At 59.0% G+C, this 19,138-nt stretch overlaps 2 protein-coding genes across 6 annotated transcripts in view; one reads left to right on the top strand and one right to left on the bottom strand.

The window, feature by feature from the left end:
- The window catches only part of NIBAN2 (niban apoptosis regulator 2), a 51,530-nt gene extending 35,482 nt beyond the window's left edge, over positions 1–16,048 (top strand). Inside the window, exons 3-14 of the mRNA XM_077850775.1 lie at positions 1,639–1,767; positions 3,405–3,510; positions 4,608–4,775; positions 9,267–9,382; positions 9,822–9,926; positions 10,012–10,174; positions 11,294–11,481; positions 12,327–12,482; positions 12,952–13,068; positions 13,262–13,369; positions 13,474–13,585; positions 14,018–16,048. Coding sequence (XP_077706901.1) covers positions 1,639–1,767; positions 3,405–3,510; positions 4,608–4,775; positions 9,267–9,382; positions 9,822–9,926; positions 10,012–10,174; positions 11,294–11,481; positions 12,327–12,482; positions 12,952–13,068; positions 13,262–13,369; positions 13,474–13,585; positions 14,018–14,601 — 2,052 coding nt within the window. The 3' untranslated portion in view covers positions 14,602–16,048. The remainder of the gene's footprint in view (positions 1–1,638; positions 1,768–3,404; positions 3,511–4,607; positions 4,776–9,266; positions 9,383–9,821; positions 9,927–10,011; positions 10,175–11,293; positions 11,482–12,326; positions 12,483–12,951; positions 13,069–13,261; positions 13,370–13,473; positions 13,586–14,017) is intronic.
- Positions 16,049–17,659: 1,611 nt separating this feature from the next.
- LRSAM1 (leucine rich repeat and sterile alpha motif containing 1) overlaps positions 17,660–19,138 on the bottom strand; it is a 39,721-nt gene continuing 38,242 nt past the window's right edge. For all 5 annotated transcript variants that reach the window (XM_077850777.1, XM_077850776.1, XM_077850778.1 and 2 more), the window contains one exon: positions 17,660–18,475. In XM_077850777.1, coding sequence (XP_077706903.1) covers positions 18,350–18,475 — 126 coding nt within the window. In that variant the 3' untranslated portion in view covers positions 17,660–18,349. The remainder of the gene's footprint in view (positions 18,476–19,138) is intronic.

Raw genomic sequence — 19,138 nt, 5'->3', positions numbered from 1 at the left:
GATTTCAGAGCTGGGTTTGAGAAGAGGCCCCTGTCTAAAGATATTCCACCGAGCATAGCTCTGTGACTTGGGCAAGACCCACTCTGTGTGTGTGCATTTTCTTTTCCTGTAAATATTTTTATCCCTGGGTAGGAAGCCGTCCCGGGGTCCTATTGTTTGAGTACAATGGGCCCTCATTTTCCAAGAGTGTTTTGGCATTTCCCTTCGAAGAGTAGGGAGGTTGTTGGGGTGAAGCGGCCCCTGTGAAGACACAAGGTCTGGGGGCAGGCAGCTTGGGACCAAGGCTCACAGCTGCGGGGGGCAGACCCTGAAGCTGAGCAGGGAAGCTGGGAAGGGTTAGACGCTCTTTTTTTTTTTTTTTTAAGATTTTATTCATTCATTCATTCATTCATTCATTCATTCATTCATTCATGAGAGACATAGAGAGAGAGAGGTAGAGACCCTGGCAGAGGGAGAAGCAGGCTCCATGCAGGGAGCCCGATGTGGGACTCGATCACGCCCTGGGCTGAAGGTGGCGCTAAACCGCTGAGCCACCGGGGCTGCCCAGACACTCTTAATAATAATACTTTCTCCCGTTATTATGTGGGATACATGTTTATTTCTGCAAAAGGCCTCATTTTTATTGCAGAACAGATAGGAGGTGTTGCAACTCTACCCATTCAGGAGTAAGCCTACCCACTGTGGCCTCTGTATCTCCTTTCCTGAAACTTCCCCGTGCGGGTGTGCTCAGGAAACACGCTCTCAAGGGTGGCCACCCCTCCTCCTCCCCAAATAAGTCAGTCTGTGGAGCTGGGAGACCGACACAGACTGAGGAGTCCTCACAGCGCTCACGGAGGCTCCTGCGTATCGTGAGTGAGCAGACAGCATGCCCAGTGCGCGTGGTCCTTGCACGTGGCCTCTCACGGAATCTTCGGGATACCTGGGTGTGGTCAGTGCTCACCCTGTCCTCATGTTACAGATGAGGACACTGAGGCCCAGAGAGGTGATGTGACAGGTCCAAAGTCACACTGAGTGGAGTCAAGGCTCGGGCTTTGCTGGAAGGTCTGCGTGTCTCTGCTGCCCACACTGGTCATCAGTCTGCCAGGATGCTGGTCAAACACTGAACCCTCCGAACTAAGGTCCCCTCCGACCCCACACAAATTTGCAGAGTTCATCTTATTAGCCGTCAGAGCCAGGGAGGCTCTCCAGAGCCACCTCGGCCAAGTTTTTGTTACCCTGAGGGTGACAGAGGCCTAGAGCAGGAGAGACTTTCCCAGGCCCAGGGGCCTTCACCGCACTGGCCTGATGGTGGCCACGACAGCAGCCTGCCGGGGGCCCCAGAGATCTGCCCCAAAGCAAGGGTGCCCTCTGGGGCCAGGACAGAGGGGTAGTGGCCTCTTGGTCTGGGCTGGGCCCTGAGTGCTGGTGCTTGGGTGTGAGTCCTGGCATCACTGTGGCTCTGCTGGCCCTTGGGAAAAAGGCCCTGTGCCCTGAGCCTCACTCCTCATCCACCATATGGTTAAGATGCTGCCCTGCCTCAGAGGGGGACTTAGGGTGATCAGGACAGGGGGATGTGCTCAACAGCCCCCCCTTCTTGGGGGCCCCCATTGCCCGGCTGGGCTGTGGGTGAGCTGGACCTCACACCCACCCCCCCCTCAGGTGCCGCTGGATGAGCGCATCATCTTCTCCGGGAACCTCTTCCAGTACCAGGAGGACAACAAGAAGTGGCGGAACCGCTTCAGTCTCGTGCCTCACAACTACGGGCTGGTGCTGTATGAGAACAAAGTGGTGAGCCACCGAACACCCCCCTCTTCCCCACCTCGGTCGGTCTGTCTCCTGCTCTGCTCCTTCTGCACAGCCCCCGCCCCCAACCTGCTCCCCTCTAAACAGCATGTGATTTGTCCAGGGGCCCAGCTCTGGGGGTCACCTTTCACTTTGCCTCCCCCTGGAAGCAGCTCGCCACTAGCCCCCTACCTACTTCCAGTCTATCCTGGGCCTCCAGTCCCTGGGCCTCCCCCCCAGCCCCCACCCCAGCCTCCTTCCTGGCTGGGCTTCCTGCAGCTCCCTGACCCCTCCCATCCTTGCTCATCAACAGTCACAACCAACCACTGACACAGGAGTCTGACCTTTCCCTTCCCCCACTACTTCAGGGGAGGCGGTCCCATCTTTTTCCTTCCTGATTCCTCTGCCCCCTGGCATCCCCCTGCTGCCAAGTGGGTAGATGTCCTGCCAGTTGTTCCTAATCTTTGTCTTGGGCCCTCCCTGCCGTCCCGGTTGAGCCACAGATCCAATTTCCTCTACCAAACATTTTTCCAAAATAGCAAAGGACAGACCTGAGTGCCCTGTATTCAAGAAAAATCAATGTTAAAGAAATATAAACAGTGTGGAGGGCAGCCTGGTTGCCCCCGGCAATGGTTCTCAAAATGATAGCACACATCAGAATCCCCTGGAAGGCATATGAAATGGGTTGCTGGGCCTACCCAGCTTGATCTAGGCCTGAGCAGGGCTGATAATTTGCATTTCTAACAAATTCTCAGATGATGTTGATGGTACTAATGACTGGGTTCCCGCTGCCAATCCGTTGCCCTGCGGGTCCTGAGCTGTTCTGAAGAAATGTGTTGGGTAGTGACACCTAGTGGCCAGGTGCAGCATGGCAGCCCTGCTGTATGAGCTACTATGTTAGAACCACTTTCTCCGCACTCTGGTGTATGAAAGACGTGTCCAGGCCTAAATCTCCTCCAAAGGGGACTTGTGTGGAGCTCAGAACCTAGGAATTTTCTGGGCAGTTCAGGGTAATGGTCGTAGACTCTGGACCCCAGAGGCGCACAGACCAGTTTCATGTCGTAGGTTGGCGGTGTACCAGCTGTGAACTTGTGGCTAGCAATGGTACTCACCTCTGGGCTTATGAGAATTTTGTGGAAGGAAGCATGCGGTGCCCTTCGCACGGTGTCTGGTGTGTAATAAACACTCAGTTAGTGGTGGCTGCTGCTAAGAGGGGCAGTGATGCTGGTAATGCTTACTGCGTCTGGCTGTGAGGCCCTGACCTCATCATGTTATATGGATCATCTGGCCACGCAGTCCTTACACAGCCCCGTGGGGCAGGAGCTGTCATTGCTCTGGTTTTACAGATGAGGAAACTAAAGCATAGGATGTGAAGGAGTTTAATGTCTGCATCGCACAGACAGTGCTCAGTGGAGCTGCGATTTGAGTTCAAAGCTGCGACCCAGGTCACTACACCAGATGGTCTGCAATCACCATGTGGGGTGGGCTCCTCCTCCTCTTCTCTCACTTCCTCCTCCCCTTCCCTCCTGCTCCCTGCGTCAGGCAGACAACACCCAGAGGGCACTGGGGCCAGAGTTGGAGATGGGGCTTAAGCTTGGCCCTGCTGTAACCCCCAGGGACCATCTCTCTTGTCCCTTTCTCAGGCCTACGAGCGGCAGGTCCCACCCCGGGCTGTCATCAACAGTGCAGGCTACAAGATCCTCACCTCCGTGGATCAGTACCTGGAGCTCGTTAGCAACTCCTTACCAGGTAAAGGACCCCCACCCCCCGCCCCATCCCAGGCCAAAGTGCCCTGCTTCGGCCCAGGATGTAGCCAAGCGCTCCAAGCTCACATTTGCAGAGAGTGGCCAGGCCTCAAGGGGCAGCATGTGTCATCAGAGGGGGAGCCGAGAGGCAGTTTACCTGAGGCCGCCCAGTGAACGGGACCGGACCGGTGTTGGCTCCCACCTGCGTGCCCACTTCCTAGGCCTTACAGTCACAGCTGTGCAGTGGGGTTCTGCTCTTTGCCCTTCCCGCCTCCCTGAGGCCTTGTGAGATGCCTGGAGAAAGCGAGCAAGATGTCCCTGTTTTGTAAACTGCGGAGTCAACACTGCATTTGTGGGGAGTTTTTCTAGGTGTCCTGTTTCCACCCCATGCTGTTGGGGACTCCCAGAAGCAGCCTTGAGGGAGCACATCTGCCTCCCAGATGATCCCAGGGAAACCAGGTGGCAGGGGGAGAGAAGGCTGATCTGGGGGGCAGCCTGTGCCCTCAGATGGGGCTCCGGAGCAATGTGCCCGGTGGGGTTGAGAGCTCAGCTAGACCCCAGCATTCCCAGATTCCAGCCCGGACTCTGGCTTTGCTTTTGTTGTGTCTTCTCAGTAGCTTGGCACCAACGGGTCTGACCTTGGGGTGTTGTGTAGGCCCTGTGAGGTGCTGTGTGCACCCATGCCCCACATGGGATGCAGAGCCAGGGCTCGAAGAAGAACTGCCATTGTATTATTAACAGTGGCGCGGTCCCTGCCCAGGACCCCTTATCTCACTGGATCTCGAATATCCCTGCGGACAAAATAGAGAAAAATCTCCTTTTATGTATTTTTGTCCCCCACCCCTGAGACTGACCTCCCTCTTGGACATTTAAGCCACACATTGGCCTCTGCAGCCGAAATTTGAAGGGAAATCCAAGAAGGTCACACTCAGCCTTTGAGCCTCTGGGCTCTGACCCTGTGATGCTTGTGCTTCAGGCGTGCAGTTTAGAGCCCTGCCAGCTCTGAGGAATGGGTCCAAACAGATGCCAGGGGATTCTGAGGTCCCTTAAGTGGGGCTCTGGGGGATGTAGTGAAAAAGAAGTGTGCTGCTGTCTCTGCAGGGATCACCTCCAAGTCGGGCAGCACCCCCATCCTCAAGTGCCCGACGCAGTTCCCGCTCATCCTCTGGCACCCTTCTGCACGGCACTACTACTTCTGCATGATGACAGAAGCCGAGCAGGACAAGTGGCAGGCAGTCCTGCAGGACTGCATCCGGCACTGCAACAATGGTGAGGGGCGCTCGGAGCTCAGTGAGGGGCAGGGGGCTGGCCTGGGTCGTGTGCCGACTGGTGACACCTGCTGGCTGAGTGCGGTGTGGTAACCCTGCTCTATGAGTGCTTCTAAATTTCAGACTGAGGTTTGCAGGAAGCTGCGGTGAGGTTGCCATTTGACTTTCATCCTTGAAGGAAACAGTTCTGTGGTACTTGGAAAAAATTTGGGAATTATTCTCAGAGGGGTAGGGTTGTTGAGCCCTTGGACCCTGGGGTGTAGGATCATGATCCTGATTCTGCCCCTTTATAGAACCATGACTTCAGGAGACCAGCTTACCTCTCGGAGCCTTTAAAAAGTAAAGTAATAATCTCTCCTGAGTCTTAGGGTGTAGGATTCACAGTGTTTAATTTTTTAAAAAAAGATTTTATTTTTAAGCAATATCTGTACCTCATGTGGGGTCTCAAATCACAACCCCAAGATTAAGAGTTGCACGGTCCACTGACTGAGGCTGCCCTGTGACCTTTTTTTTGTTTTTTTTTTTAAAGATTTTATTTATTTATTTGAGAGACAGAGAAATCATGAGTTGGGGTAGAGGCAGAGGGAGAGGGAGATGGAGAAGCAGACTCCGTGCTGGGCCAGGAGTCTGATGTGGGGCTCAGTCCCAGGACCCTGAGATCATGACCTGAGCTGAAGGTCTCAATCAACTGAGCCAGTCAGGCGCTCCATGACTTCTTTTATTGTATCATTTTTCACTTTACCCCTGACCTGCAGGGCAGCCTGGGAGTTCATGTCCTTCTGCACGGCCTCAGTGTTCTCCTTTGTAAAGTTATGAGGTCTCTTTCTGCTCACTCATTCATTCAATGGACATTTTTAGTGTCTGGGCATGGAGGATGCAGCCAGGGAGCCAGACCCGGGTCCTGCCCTGTGCTGCCGGCAGCTGGGTGGGGGAGGCAGATGTTAAGCCGGAGGAGCAGCTGTGTGGGGTGCCAGGTGTGGTGGGGGAGGGGCACCCGATGTGCTGAGGGGCACTGGGGCCCGGTCAGGAGGGCCCTGCAGGGCTCTATGGAGTTTGATCAAAAAGGGGGACTGTGAGGCACTGAGGGTCTTTCTGTCCTCGGGGAAGGAGCCAGTGCTGGGACCTGAACGTCCTTCCTGGTCACCTGCCTGGGACAGGCAGGAGAAGGAGGCCACCATCCCCAGCCTCCCTGCCTGGCATGCCTCTGGTGGGGGTTGGGGTGGCGTGGCAGTGGGTGGACACGTGGGCGCCTACGCCCGGAGGCTGGGCTGCCTGGTGACTCGGCTCGCCCCACCCATCCTCTGTCTGCAGAGCAGGCTCTGATCTGGAGTCTGTCAGGTGGGAGGAAGCGAGTCTTCCATCAGGCCAACCCCTGTCACCTGGGCCAGGCCCTGCCACCCACAAAAGGCCTCCTGTTCCCAGATCCCCTGGGGCCGTGGGGCCAGGGCTGGGTGGAGGCCATCTGAGCTCTGGCTGCCTGGCCTGGGCGTCTGCCGCCCCCCCCACCCCCTTCCCCTGGCCCCAGCCTGGCCCAGCTCTGGCCTCTCCAGGTTTCCAGGGCTGGTGGCTGACCTGGCAGGGCCACCCCAGGCCGGGCTGGGAGGTGACAGGCTGGAGCTCTGTGGGATTGCCGGGAGGGATGAGAGAGCCAGTTTGGGGAATGCTCTTGGCCCCGTGCCTGGCACAGCTGGGAGCTCACCTGGAAGGCCAAGGGGGGCCCTGTGGGTGGGTGCGGGTGCTGTGAGTGGGGGTTTGGGCGAGGTGGGGAGAGCAGGGGCCGCCTGCGGCTGGTTCTGGAGGGGCCTTCCCTCTACCCTGAGGACTGTGGGAAAGTTCTCTGCTTCCTCTAGCTTGGAGGCTGGGCCTGGAATTGCTCACTCCAGGGGCTGCCAGGAAGCGGGGGTGGGGGTGGGGAAGGAGGCCAAGCTGGGGGGACGCCAGCCCGTTCTAAGGCCCCCCTTACATCCTGCATTCCTGGAGCAGCTGGGGGTGGCAAGAGGCAGCTGGGGCACTGAGCTGAGCCCTCGGGGTGGGCCTGGGCTGCAGAGGTCAGGGCCTCTTCCTGTCTGCCTGCCATCCCCCTTAGCCTATTGCTTGGGGCTGAGGAATGCAGTTTCCTTTCTGGGTCTGACCCTGAGGACCCCACAGGCAGGAAGTCTCCAGGTCTGGCTGGAGGCAGCTGGTCCTGTGCTGGAGCCCTGGTGCTGCCATTCCCTCACTCTGTGTCCTTGAGCCAGTCACTTAGCCTTTCTGAGTCGGTTTCCTCCATCAGGAAGGTGGGACTGAGAACAGCCACCCCTCAGGGGCTGTCTGAGGATGAGATGAGGGAGTACATTCTCAGTCTCAGCCCAGGCCTGGTCTCTCGGTCTGTGTGGGCCATTGCTTAGACAGACTGTGGAGGCTGGAAGTCCCAGATCAAGATCTCCGTAGGTTAACTTTCTCCTGAGGCTGCTCTCCTTGACTTGCACAGGGCTGCCTTCTCCGTGTCTGCACGGTGGCCCCTATATGTGCACGTTCTGCATCCACAGTCCTTCTTTTTTTTTTTTTTTAAAGATTTTATTTATTCATTCATGAGACACAGCAAGAGAGGCAGAGACATAGGCAGAGGGAGATGCAGATTCCTTGCAGGGAGCCCAATGCGGGACTTGATCCCAGGACCTGGGTGGGATCAGGCTCTGAGCCTCCGAAGGCAGACACTCAACCGCTGAGCCACCCAGGCGTCCCCAGCGGCCCAGCGTGCAGAATAGAGATGTCCTGGGACCTGTGGCTGCATGCCTGGCTGGCGAGAGACCCCTGGGACATCGCAGCCTCCTTCCTACTGCCCCCACCCAACATCTCAGCCCCCTGCCCTGCCAGCACCACTGGCTTGTCTCCAGAATGTAAATGCCCACAGGTGAGCGAGGTGGCATGTAATGCCAGGCCACATTTTCTAGGCAAAACCTGGTCTCTGGGAGGACATGCTCCTCCTTCCTCCCCTGGCCCCATGGGCAGCACCCACTCCAGGGGCTCTGTAGGCCCCCCAGCTGGAGCACCCCTGCTCGGCTCCAGTCCCACCTGCCCGATCTCAGTGCCTGAGTCTCCTCCTGCCCCCCGCCTGGCCCGGGAGCTGGCGCTGCGGGGATGTGGCTGGGCCCAGTCCCACCGCCGAGCCCCCACCGGCACTGCCAGCCGTGCCTCCTGCGGTCAGCCGGATGTGAGGGGTCCTCCCCACGCCCAGAGGGGCTTTTTCTCTGCAGGAGTGACTCAGCCTGTAGTCACTGCCGTGGGAGCTGGGGTTTTGGAGGCACTGACTGCCGTTTCCCCTTCCTCGGCTCCGGAGACAACAGCGGTTGGGGGCATGTGGCCAGGGTGGCCGCCCGCTGCCAGGCTCCGAGCGCTTAACCCTGTTCTTCCCCGAGTCAGATTTTGCAACTTCCTGCCGCTTGCCGCCCAGCAGCCGTCCTGGGAGGGGCCGTGCCTTGTTCCCTGAGGCACCTCGCCGCCCCAGCACGGGGCAGGTGGGCACGCTCGTGGGCGCCACCACCAGCACCACCGGTAACGCGACTTTGGGACTGGTGTCTTCTAGTCGGACCGGGACACCGTGGCAGATGAGGCCGGCCCAGGGCACCGCATCACTGCGGTTCTAGTGCAGTGCGATGCAGCGCTGGGCTGGGGCCCGCCCTGGGGCCCCTGTAGGACCAGTTCACAGCCCGTCCCCACGCTGGAGCGTCACAGTGCATGTAGGGGCCAGGCCGGGTCACTGTTCCCACTGCTCAAAAGAGGAAACTGAGGCCCTTAGAATTCAGTGATCTGGAGCAAGACTTGGCAAGCTACAGTGCACGGCCCAGAATTTGGCCCATTGCCTGTTTTTGTTAATCAAAATCTGTTTTGATTTACAAAACCGCCTGTTTTACTGGCTCGCTGGTTTCCAGATTGTGGCTTCTTCCATGCTGCGGTGGCAGAGCTGCGTCCTTACGTCCTTACAACAGAGATAACCTGGTCTGCAAAGCTGAGAATATTTACTGGCTGGCCCTTTGTGGGGGAAAGTTTGCAGGCCCTGGTGCAGGCAGTAAGGGGAGGGAGCTGCACTGGAATGAGGACCCCTGGGTCCCTCCGGCACCCTCCCTGCTGTGCCAGCTGCCTCTCTTGGTGGGGCAGGGTGACCTCTGTCCCAGCTCTGTCACTCACTGCCCTGGGACCCCCCCCCCCCCCGCAGCCAGTGGCCTGACCTTACAGCTTGCCCATTGATCTGTAAAGTCGGGTGGGAGGATAGACTTGGGTGGTTGGGAAGATTTCAGAAGATAAGGAGCGTACAGAGGAGATTGGTGGAGGGTTATTACCATGGTCACCACACACTCAGCTGTCATCGCGGGTATGGGGGCACTGGGGTTGCAGGTGGGGGGTGTGAATGTGTCTGCACCCTTGGGGAGGTGGCTTTGGGCAGTCACTTGATCTTGGTAAAGGCCATTGAGCCATCCCGCTGACCTCCTCTCTCCCTCCCTCTCCTGAGCAGGCATCCCTGAGGCCTCCAAGGTAGAGGGCCCTGCATTCACGGATGCCATTCGCATGTACCGCCAGTCGAAGGAGCTGTATGGCACCTGGGAGATGCTGTGTGGGAACGAGGTGCAGGTGAGGCCAAGAGGGCTGGCAAGGAGACAAGATCATTTTGAGCAGGTGGAGTTACTCAATCGTTTACCAAGCACCTATCCTGACACAGGTGCTGGGGTGCTTCTATGAATAAGAGAGACGCGGCCTTGGCCCTTACTCTCTATCCAGCAGGAGAAACAGACGTTTGGCAAATAAACACACGTACTTCTATGTGCAAGTGAGGGGGGAGAGGGTGTGGTGTTCTGGACAGGGAGGCAGCATGTGCAAAGCCCCTGGGGTGGGTGAGGGGGGAGATCCTTGATTCTGAGGATCCTGTAGGTCCCTTGAGCAGGTAAGGTGGGGCAGCGGAGACATGGAGCCAGGCCAGGCCTACAGGAGGTGGGCCTTGAGTGGAATGCAAAGAGGAATCTGCCAGCTGGCCACGCTCTAACCCTGCCCTGGCTATGCCTCCCGGTCCTAGATCCTGAGCAACCTGGTGATGGAGGAGCTGGGTCCTGAGCTGAAGGCAGAGCTCGCCCCACGGCTGAAGGGCAAGCCACAGGAGCGACAGAGGCAGTGGATCCAGGTGGGTGGGTGCGGGCACAGGGCTGGGGGTCCTATGGCTGCCTGGAGCCCTCGCTCGGATTCTGACACCGCAGCACTGCCCACAGATCTCGGACGCCGTGTACCGCATGGTGTACGAGCAGGCCAAGGCACGCTTTGAGGCCGTGCTGGCCAAGCTGCAGCTGGCCCGGCCAGCCATGGAGGCGACCATCCGCACAGACATGGACCAGATCATCACCTCCAAGGAGCACCTGGCCAGCAAGATCCGAGGTAGGCAGGTCACCTGGGGCTTCAGGAGCCAGGGCTTGCCTCCCTTCTGTGCCGACCTGCATACTTTTCACACTGGTGACTCCATTCATTGGTCATTTTTAAAAGTGAAAGCAAATCTGAGCCATTGGTTCTCCCAAGCCCTGGGAGTTTTGTGGCTATTTCCGTGAACCCCAACCTTGAGGGTGTCAATCTTGTCATGCCAGTTCGAGCCTCTTGCTCAGTTTTGGTCAGTCTTGGGCTTGACTGGGTTTGCAGGCATCGATTTCATCGCGTGATTCCCTCTGGTCACGTCTCACTCTTTGGGGTCAGTGTGTGTGTCTTCCTGTTCTCGGCCCTGTGACCTCGGCCCTCCCTGCGCCGTGGCCGCAGGTAGCTTCTGGGAGGGTGAGTGCCTGAGGCCCCTTCTCTTCTCACCGCGTTCATTGTGAGCTGCGTAGAACATGGAGAGCTGACAGTATCTTATCAGACAGCCAACTTTAGCTGGGCAGAGGAGAGGGAGGGACCCCAAAACACCCCCACGGGCAAGAGGCCTCGTTCATGGCTGCGTGAAGCCAGGCACGCGGGTCCAGAGCAGGGGCCGGCTCGGTGTGTGCTGAACCCCGAGACTCACCAAATCTACCAAAGCGTGTTTTGTTGCATTAAACATAGCAGCGAGACTCCTAGAGACGGGTTCTTTCCACCCTGAGTAAAGCAGAACGCTGACACCTTTGGACTAAGTGCTTTTTCTTAGTTTGCCATCAGAGTTTTAGAAATATCAGGGGCCAATCTCAGAATCCCTTGTTCTTTTTGATGCATGGACCTATGAATCCTTCTGTTGGCTGGTGTTGCGAGTGGTTTTCTTTTTTTTTTTTTTTTTTTTTATGATAGTCACAGAGAGAGAGAGAGAGAGAGAGAGAGAGAGAGGCAGAGACACAGGCAGAGGGAGAAGCAGGCTCCATGCACTGGGAGCCCGACGTGGGATTCGATCCTGGGTCTCCAGGATCGCGCCCTGGGCCAAAGGCAGGCGCCAAACCGCTGCGCCACCCAGGGATCCCGCGAGTGGTTTTCCGTATAGCGATAGTGTAATAGTGTGCCTGGGGGCTCTGGTCCGTGCACTCACCCGGCTGCCCCTGGGTGCAGCCTTCATCCTCCCCAAGGCAGAGGTGTGCGTCCGGAACCACGTCCAGCCCTACATCCCGTCCATCCTGGAGGCTCTGATGGTGCCCACCAGCCAGGGCTTCACCGAGGTGCGGGACGTCTTCTTCAAAGAGGTGACCGACATGAACCTGAACATCATCAACGAGGGCGGTGCCGACAAGCTGGGTGAGGTGAGGCCAGGCCCCTGGCCCAGGGATGGAGCCCCTGCAGGGCCCTCGCTGTGACTCAGGGCATCACCTGTCCCTAGAGGGTCTGCTGGAGACTAAGGGCCTGAGGGCATGAGGCACTGGAGGCAGCAGAGGAAAAGGGATTGGTGATCCCCTCTACTAGGCAGGTTACTGAAGTATCAGAGGACTTAACAGAGGAGGGAGAGGAAGGAAAGAGGAAGAGGGAAGGAAGGAGGGGGGAGGGGGAAGGAAGGAGGAGAGGAGGAGGGAGAGGAGGAAGAAGGGAAGGAGGGATGGAAGGAAGTACAATTACTGAAGTGCCATGTCATGCTGCTCCCCCTCCCCCTCCATGGAGATGGCCCATGCCTCTCCTCAGTGGTCTGGTTCTCAGGGGCACAACCTTCCTTCCACAGACCCCATGTTGGGGTCCTCAGTGTCTGAAGCCCTACATGGCTGTGGGGTGCAGACAGAACTGATCCTGTAATCTTTGCCCTCCTCTTCCACACTGGAACTGAGGGGTCCATAGACAATAAAAATCACAGCATTTGAGAACCATATAGGACCTCAGAGATCATGAGACAGTATCTCCCGATTTTGAGGCTGAGGAATATGAGGTTCAGAGAGGGTGAGTGACTTGCCCAAGGTCACCCAGGAGAACCTGTCCCCTGGCTCCAGCCTTCATATCCTCATCCCTCTGGGCCCCCACAGCTTAGCCTGCAGGTGGCACCTGCAGGTGGCCAGACCCACGTCTAGGGGACTCCCGGGGCCCAAGTGAGCTGTGGGGCTGCAGGGACTGCCTCTACTCTGGGGGGCCCTGCTCAGGTCCCTGCGTCTCCGCTTCCCTGCAGTACATGGAGAAGCTGTCCCAGCTGGCGTACCACCCCCTCAAGATGCAGAGCTGCTATGAGAAGATGGAGCCACTGCGGCTCGATGGGCTGCAGCAGCGTTTCGACGTGTCCAGCACATCCGTGTTCAAGCAGCGAGCCCAGATCCACATGCGAGAGGTGGGCCCCAGCACCCACGGCCGCCCACTTTCCACAGGCCCGCTCTCCTGGGGAGAGGCCCTTCCGTCCACGACCGTAGGCCCTGGCCCTACCTCCTCTGGTGCCACACAGCAGCCGCGCTCTGCCCCTGGAGTGCTCACTCCTGCTCTGGCCTCTTGGGTGCTCCCCATCTGCTGGCACACCTGTGCCTCTGGCTAGCCTGGACTCCTTTTTTCAGGTTTCATCCTAGAGACCCCTTTCTCCAGGAAGCCCTCCATGTTTCCCAGGCCCCTTCATGCAGGGCCCAGGACCTCTGTTTCCTTGAGGCAGGGACTGGATGCCCCACACAGTGCCCACGCACAGACATTCAGTAAAGGTGTGGGTGAACACGAGTGCACAGCCTCCCTTACCCCCATGCAGACCTCAGAGGCATGTGGGCAGAGGTTGTGGTCACTCCGGGCCCTCATGTACCCCACGGTGTGCCCTGCAGCAAATGGACAACGCCGTGTACACCTTTGAGAGCCTTCTATACCAGGAGCTGGGGAAGGGGCCCAGCAGGGAGGAGCTGTGCAAGGCCACCCAGCGGATCCTGGAGCGGGTGCTGAAGGTAGGTGAGCGGCCTGGCCCCGGTGCCCAGAGCCCGGTCCCCATCCTAGCACCAGGAGGGCTACCCCTCTGGGAGGCACCACTGGCTCCCCTGCACGCACAAGGACTCCAAAGCTCTGGCCAGGTCCCCTAGGCTTCTATACCCCCTGACCTAGAGACCCCCTCCCCCCCACGGGGCCCGTCTTCCCTTGCAGAAGTACGACTACGACAGCAGCTCGGTGCGGAAGCGATTCTTCCGGGAGGCGCTGCTGCAGATCACCATCCCGTTCCTGCTCAAGAAGCTGGCCCCCACGTGCAAGTCGGTGAGCATGCACCCCCTCTCCCCGCCACAGCTCTCCCCTTCTCCCCCCATGGGGCCATGGGGCAGCCTGACATCCGCTTGCCCATGCCCCTTCCACCCCTGCAGGAGCTGCCCCGGTTCCAAGAGCTGATCTTTGAGGACTTCGCCAGGTTCATCCTGGTGGAGAACACATATGAGGAGGTGGTGCTGCAGACGGTCATGAAGGACATCCTGCAGGGTATGGGACAGCCAGCTGCCGAGCTGGGGCCGGGAGGGGACACTCCCACCTTGCTGTGGGGATCCTCATGGCCAGGGGGGCGATGGGGTGGCTGCTGAGAGGTCCTCCTGGTCCCATCTGTCACGAGATAGGCCTGGGGGTTGGTTTAGGCACGCTGTGTGGCCCTAGGAGGAGCATCGCTTCTCCGTGCTGTCCTGACGCCTCCCTGAGTGTTGGCTCTGGTCTCTGGCATTACAGATGGTGTCAGACGAGGGACTAGATGACATGGTGATGGCCAGCTTGGGCTGCCACCAGCAGTGAGGCTTGGGCTAATCACCAATCGTGACACCCTTCAGGCTGGCGGGGGCCTGGGGGCCTCCTCCTTGGGCAAGGTGGAGGGTGCGGTGGCGGCCCCTGGACTAAATACTCTGACCCAGCCCTCTGGCCCCACAGCTGTGAAGGAGGCCGCGGTGCAGAGGAAGCACAACTTATACCGGGACAGCATGGTCATGCACAATAGCGACCCCAACTTGCACTTGCTGGCTGAGGGTGCCCCCATCGACTGGAGCGAGGAATACAGCGGCAGCGGTGGAGACGGTGGCAGCCCTGGTGCCCCAGAAGCAGCCACTTTCTCAGAAAAGCGACGGCGTGCCAAGCAGGTGGTGTCCGTAGTGCAGGATGAGGAGGCAGGGCTGCCGTTCGAGGCTGGCTCAGAGCTGCTGTCACCTGCATCCCCGGACAGTGTCACTGAGCTCCGTGGTCTGCTGGCCAGGGAGCTGCGGGAGGAGAACCCCCTGCCGGCTGGCCCTCTGCTCAATGGGGCCCCCTCCTCGGAGAGCCCCCAGCCTGTGGCAGCCTCAGAGGCCTCCTCACCACCTGCCTCACCCCTGTGGCAACTCCCTCCTGGAAAGGCTGCGGACCTTGAGCCTCCCAAACCGAGTGACCAGGAGACCGGGGAGCAGGTGTCCAGCCCCGGTGACCGCCCTCCCATCCATACCACCACCGAGGACAGCGCCGGGGTGCAGACAGAGTTCTAGGCCAGTCACCCCTGAGCTTCTGCTGGTCATGGCACATGGGTCACCCCCTCCGAGACCCTGGCAGGCCAGGCCCCAGGCGGGGAGCCCCGGATCTAGGCCTCAGGGTGGAGGTGGGGCAGGCCTGTTGTGGTACCTCTGGGGCTGGGCAGGGGTGGCCCACCTGAGTCACTTTATTGGATTTGGTCACACTTTGCTCCCTGTTTTCTCTTCTGTGGGATGATCTTGGGCTTCCTGCTTGTGCTGGGGGCTGGGCACAGCCAAGGGGGCTGAGGAGTACCCAGTGGCCTGGTCCTCCCTTCCTGCCTTCCTCATGGGTCTCTCCCTCCTCCTCAGATGGGCGTAGTCTTTGTCATGTGTCACTCGGCCATTTAATTCTCTCCTCACCAGGGCACTTGCTGGAGCCAGGAATATGGAGCCTTGAGGTCCAGCTCTGGGTCCCGACCACTGTCCTCCTCAATCCTGGCTGGGCCTCTGGAAGCCAGTTTTGGAGTGGACACTGGCCTTGCTTGCCCTGCTCTGGGTGAGGGAAGTGCACCGGGGGTGGGGGTGGGGGTGGGGGTGGGTTCCTGCAGGCTGCAGCCAGGCTGGGTGTGCTGGCTTGGGGGAATGCCTCACGGAGGAGCGGGGCTGAGGGGTCTGGCTTGGAGCAAGAAAGGCCCAGAATGTGCTGGTCGGTGTAGAGGAAGTGTTTCAAGGGAGGGAAGAGGTGACCTGCAGGGAAGTATGGCTGGAGTGTCTTCAGAGCAGGCTGAGGTGGCAGAGGGAAGGCTGCCGGAACAGGCTTTTGCATCTCCACCCCCCCACCCCCCTACCCCCACCTGGCTCCTGCCTGTTCTCCTGCCCCACTTGTGGCCACACACCCCGGGCTGGGACAGAGGGGTGGCAGGCTGCTCAGAAGTGGGGTTTGCAGGGTGGAGATTCTGTCTCCTGAGGGCCACCCCCCAGGTACGCACTGTCCACCAGGGGAGCTGCATGTGGCTCCCCAAGGCATCATGGGTGGCCCCTCTGATGATCTGGGGTCAGGCCATGGCTTGGCCCCCACTCCACTGCCTCTGCATCACCAAGTCACCTCACCCTGAAGATTTTCTCAGATGTCCTTGCACAGCTGCTTGTTCCTGGGGGTGAAGGTCAAGTGAGGCAGCTCCAGCCTGGCGGCCCCTTCCCCAGCCTCCTCTGTGGCCCTGCATCCTCTGTCCCCATGATCTGCTTCCTGGGGCAGGGGCTGCAGACCCACAGGCTGCATGGCAGTGGCTGGTGCTCAGGGACCCCTGGTCCCCCAGCCCTAATCTCCAGTGCCTCACTAACCTTCTAGCACCATGGTCCGTGCTCAGATGTGCACCTCTAGTGCCTTCTCTTGGGGTTTTCTCAGTCATCCTGACCAGATATCGTACTGAAAATATTATGCAAACCGTTTAAGCTTTACTAATCAATAAATGATTTAAAGCCAGCGGCCTGTGTGTGGTGCCACCTGGGGGAGACCCGGGCTAGAGCCCAGCTAGGACACCCGTGTACCCTTTCTGGGCTCACTGTTTGCCTCTCTGTGCATGGTCGGGGGAGGATGCCGACCCGGAGACGAGGCGCGGGGCGCAGGCTAGGCTGCCCTGCCTGAGGGCTGCTCGGCTTTCTCAGCCACTTAGGTGCAGGGGTTCCTCAGGCAGCCTCTGGCCGGGGTGAGGCCAGGAAGGGTGGCAGCAGCCTTTAGGCCACGTAGCCTAGCCCTGGGGCATCCACAGTGGGGTGGGCGTCTGGGCTCAACTGGATCCGAACGGCAGTGTAGGCATTCTCGGGAGTCCTGCTCACACAGCATTCACTGAGCACTCTGGGAGGCGGGCGCCCTCCTTCCACCCCCAGCCCCCCACCAGGTACACGGAGGCCTATATGGATCCCTGGCTGAGGCTGTGGGGCACAGGGCACACATACCTGATGGGTATGGGTTGTCCCATCTGAGGGTGAAAGCAGACCTCCTGGGGCGGCGGGGACATTGGCTTCCCTGGTGCCAGCCTGCCCAAGGTGGCCAGTGGCTGAGGGCTGGTCTATAAGGGCTGAGGTGAGGAGCGGCAGGGGCTATGGGGCCAGAGACCAGAGATTCAACCGCAGTCTTGCTGTTGTCCTTGGCGAATCCCTACCGAGAGCCTCAGGCTCCATCTATAAAAGGGGTGGGCAGTCGGTTGCAGAAGTTCTCCCCGGGCCTAGTGAGGAGCTTACGTGAAAAACGCTGTGCCCTAAGTGGCCCTGCCCACTCAGGTCTCAGTCTCCCTCGGCTGGGCTGAGCTCAGGTTTGGGGCCAAGGGAGGGAGCCCTCAGAGAGCTCCCAGGATGTTAGGGGTGGGGGAGGAGACTGTGCAAAGGGGCCCCGCTCTTGCCTGGACAGCAGGACTTACAAGGGGCTTTCATCCCACCCTAGCCTACAGGATGGATGGTCCCAGTGAGGTAGGAAAGTGGGGCCCCGAGGAGGCAGGCCTCTGCCACCCCTCCCTGGGCCAGCCCCACTAGCCGGCGCTGCACCCGGGTGAGCATTCAGTGCCCCCTGGCGGCCACTGCCTGCAGTAGGGCCCAATCCTGTCCCATACTGAATGCTCGGGAAAAGGAGTCTGGAAAGCGGGCCAGGCTCAGAGTTAGCGGGAGGCAGAGCCCAGGTACCCCAAAGAGACCCACCTCTACAATAAGTGTGCAGCTCTAAGCAAGTGCAAGGTGCATGGCTCCTTCTAGAATGTGCAGTGAAAAATCTGCCCAACTGCATGGGTTTAGGAGTTGATACTTCCAGGCTCCAAACCCAGCACGGCCATGCCCCAGACGCCAGGCACGGAGCCCACGGCTCGTAGCTGGGTTAGCAGTAATGGAGCTACCCACAGCCCCTGCCCCTGACTCTCCATGCCCTGCTCTCTGAGCTCGGTCTGTCCACTTATAAAGGGGAGATCTGGATAACTGTGTTTAGGGATGGCTCTAGCACCTCTCTCCCTCCTTTTGACTGAGATAAAGCCCTCCCCCAACCCCCACCCCAGACCTCACCCCCCCCCTCTTCTGGGCTCCACCAGGCCCCAGTAAGGATTCAGGAGGATCAGGCTGGAGGTGGATTTATTGACAATACTGCTTTGGGTCAGCAAAGCTTGTCGCCTGCGAACTGCGGTGGGGGCAGGGTGGTGGTGGTGGTTAGGAGGTGCAGATCTGGAGAGCAGAGGGGCCCAGAGCGGGAGGTCAGGAGGGGCCAACGTTGCTTGCGGCATTAGGCCTGCACTCAACACACACTGGCAAGTCGACCTGAGGACAGCCCACGGTGGTCGTGGTTGACACCATACACAGCTCCACACTCTTGGCCAGGGCCCTCCTGCACTCCCACCACCCCATCAAGGGGACAGCACTATCCATGTTACCCTGATGAGGATGCTGAGGCTCTTGGAGGGCAGTGACCTGACACGGTCAGACTGCTGGGAAGTGGCAGAGGCCGGGACACGGGGTCCTGTGCTCAGATGGTGGCACCACTGATTCTCCAAACCCCAGACCCAGTCCTCATGCCGAGTCCTGTTTCCCCCACAGCCCTCGATGAGCAGTGTCATGGGCCAGGAACACTGTGCCCCTCCCTTCCCTCCCCCACCCGGGTGTGCTTGGAGATGAAGAGCAGGGGGCAGCGCCCCCATGAGAGAAAGGGGCCCAGGGCACAGGAGCGCTGTACTAGTTTGTCCAGAGCAGGGGAGTCGGCTGGAGCCCCGGGCCACAGGTGGTGCGGGGGTGGGCCACAGATGGCCAGGGCTCAGCTGCTGTGGTAGATCCGGAGGCGCTGCGTGATCTCCTGGCGGCACAGTGGGCAGGTGCGCAGTGGCTGGCAGCACTGTTGGCAGCAGCAGACGTGGCCACAGTTGAGGAAGATCATCTGGGCCTGAGGGGAGAGAGTGGGAGCCTCTGGGTCCTGCCCCTGCCTGTTCTCCGGCGATGGGGCAAGAGTCCCCCCAACCTCTTTTTGTCTTTATTAAGAATCTGATACCATGGCCATCACACACCGTCGAACATCACGGAAGTACCCACGGACCACCTATTCTGGCCCCTCCATGCCCTCTCTAACAGCCGCACAGGAGGCTGTAGTGTGCCCAACCAGCCCTGCTATTGGCCCTGGAGGGGTTCCTAATTTTTGCCTTTTGCACTGACCAGCCTCTAGGTCTAAAAACGATTCCAACATCATGGACCAAGAGCCATGTAAGCATGCCTGTGCTTTGTTTCGTTCAGCATGTCCTCTTTTTAAGACATCCTAAGGAAATAGTCAAGAATGTGCTCCCAACTCTGTCCAAGGCTGTTTGGTACAGCACTGCTTGAAATAAACTGGAAGCCACCTACAGGGCCCTAAAGCCGGGGTTTGGTTCAGTTTATAACCAGCACATCCCCCTACATCATGGCATTCCCTGGGCTTAGTGAAGACCCTGCAGGAATTCGACTGCTAACATGGTAGCTTCTTTTAAGTAGGGTCTCTGGGACCAGACCACGGTGGAGGGAAGGGAGGGTTTTTATTTTATATACTATATTGCTTAGTTTTTACAATAAGCATTAG

The sequence above is a fragment of the Canis aureus genome, chromosome 16 (assembly GCF_053574225.1).
Source record: "Canis aureus isolate CA01 chromosome 16, VMU_Caureus_v.1.0, whole genome shotgun sequence".
Classification (NCBI taxonomy): domain Eukaryota; kingdom Metazoa; phylum Chordata; class Mammalia; order Carnivora; family Canidae; genus Canis; species Canis aureus.
Note: the sequence above shows the minus strand (reverse complement) of the source record. Positions and strands in the feature narration are given on the sequence as shown.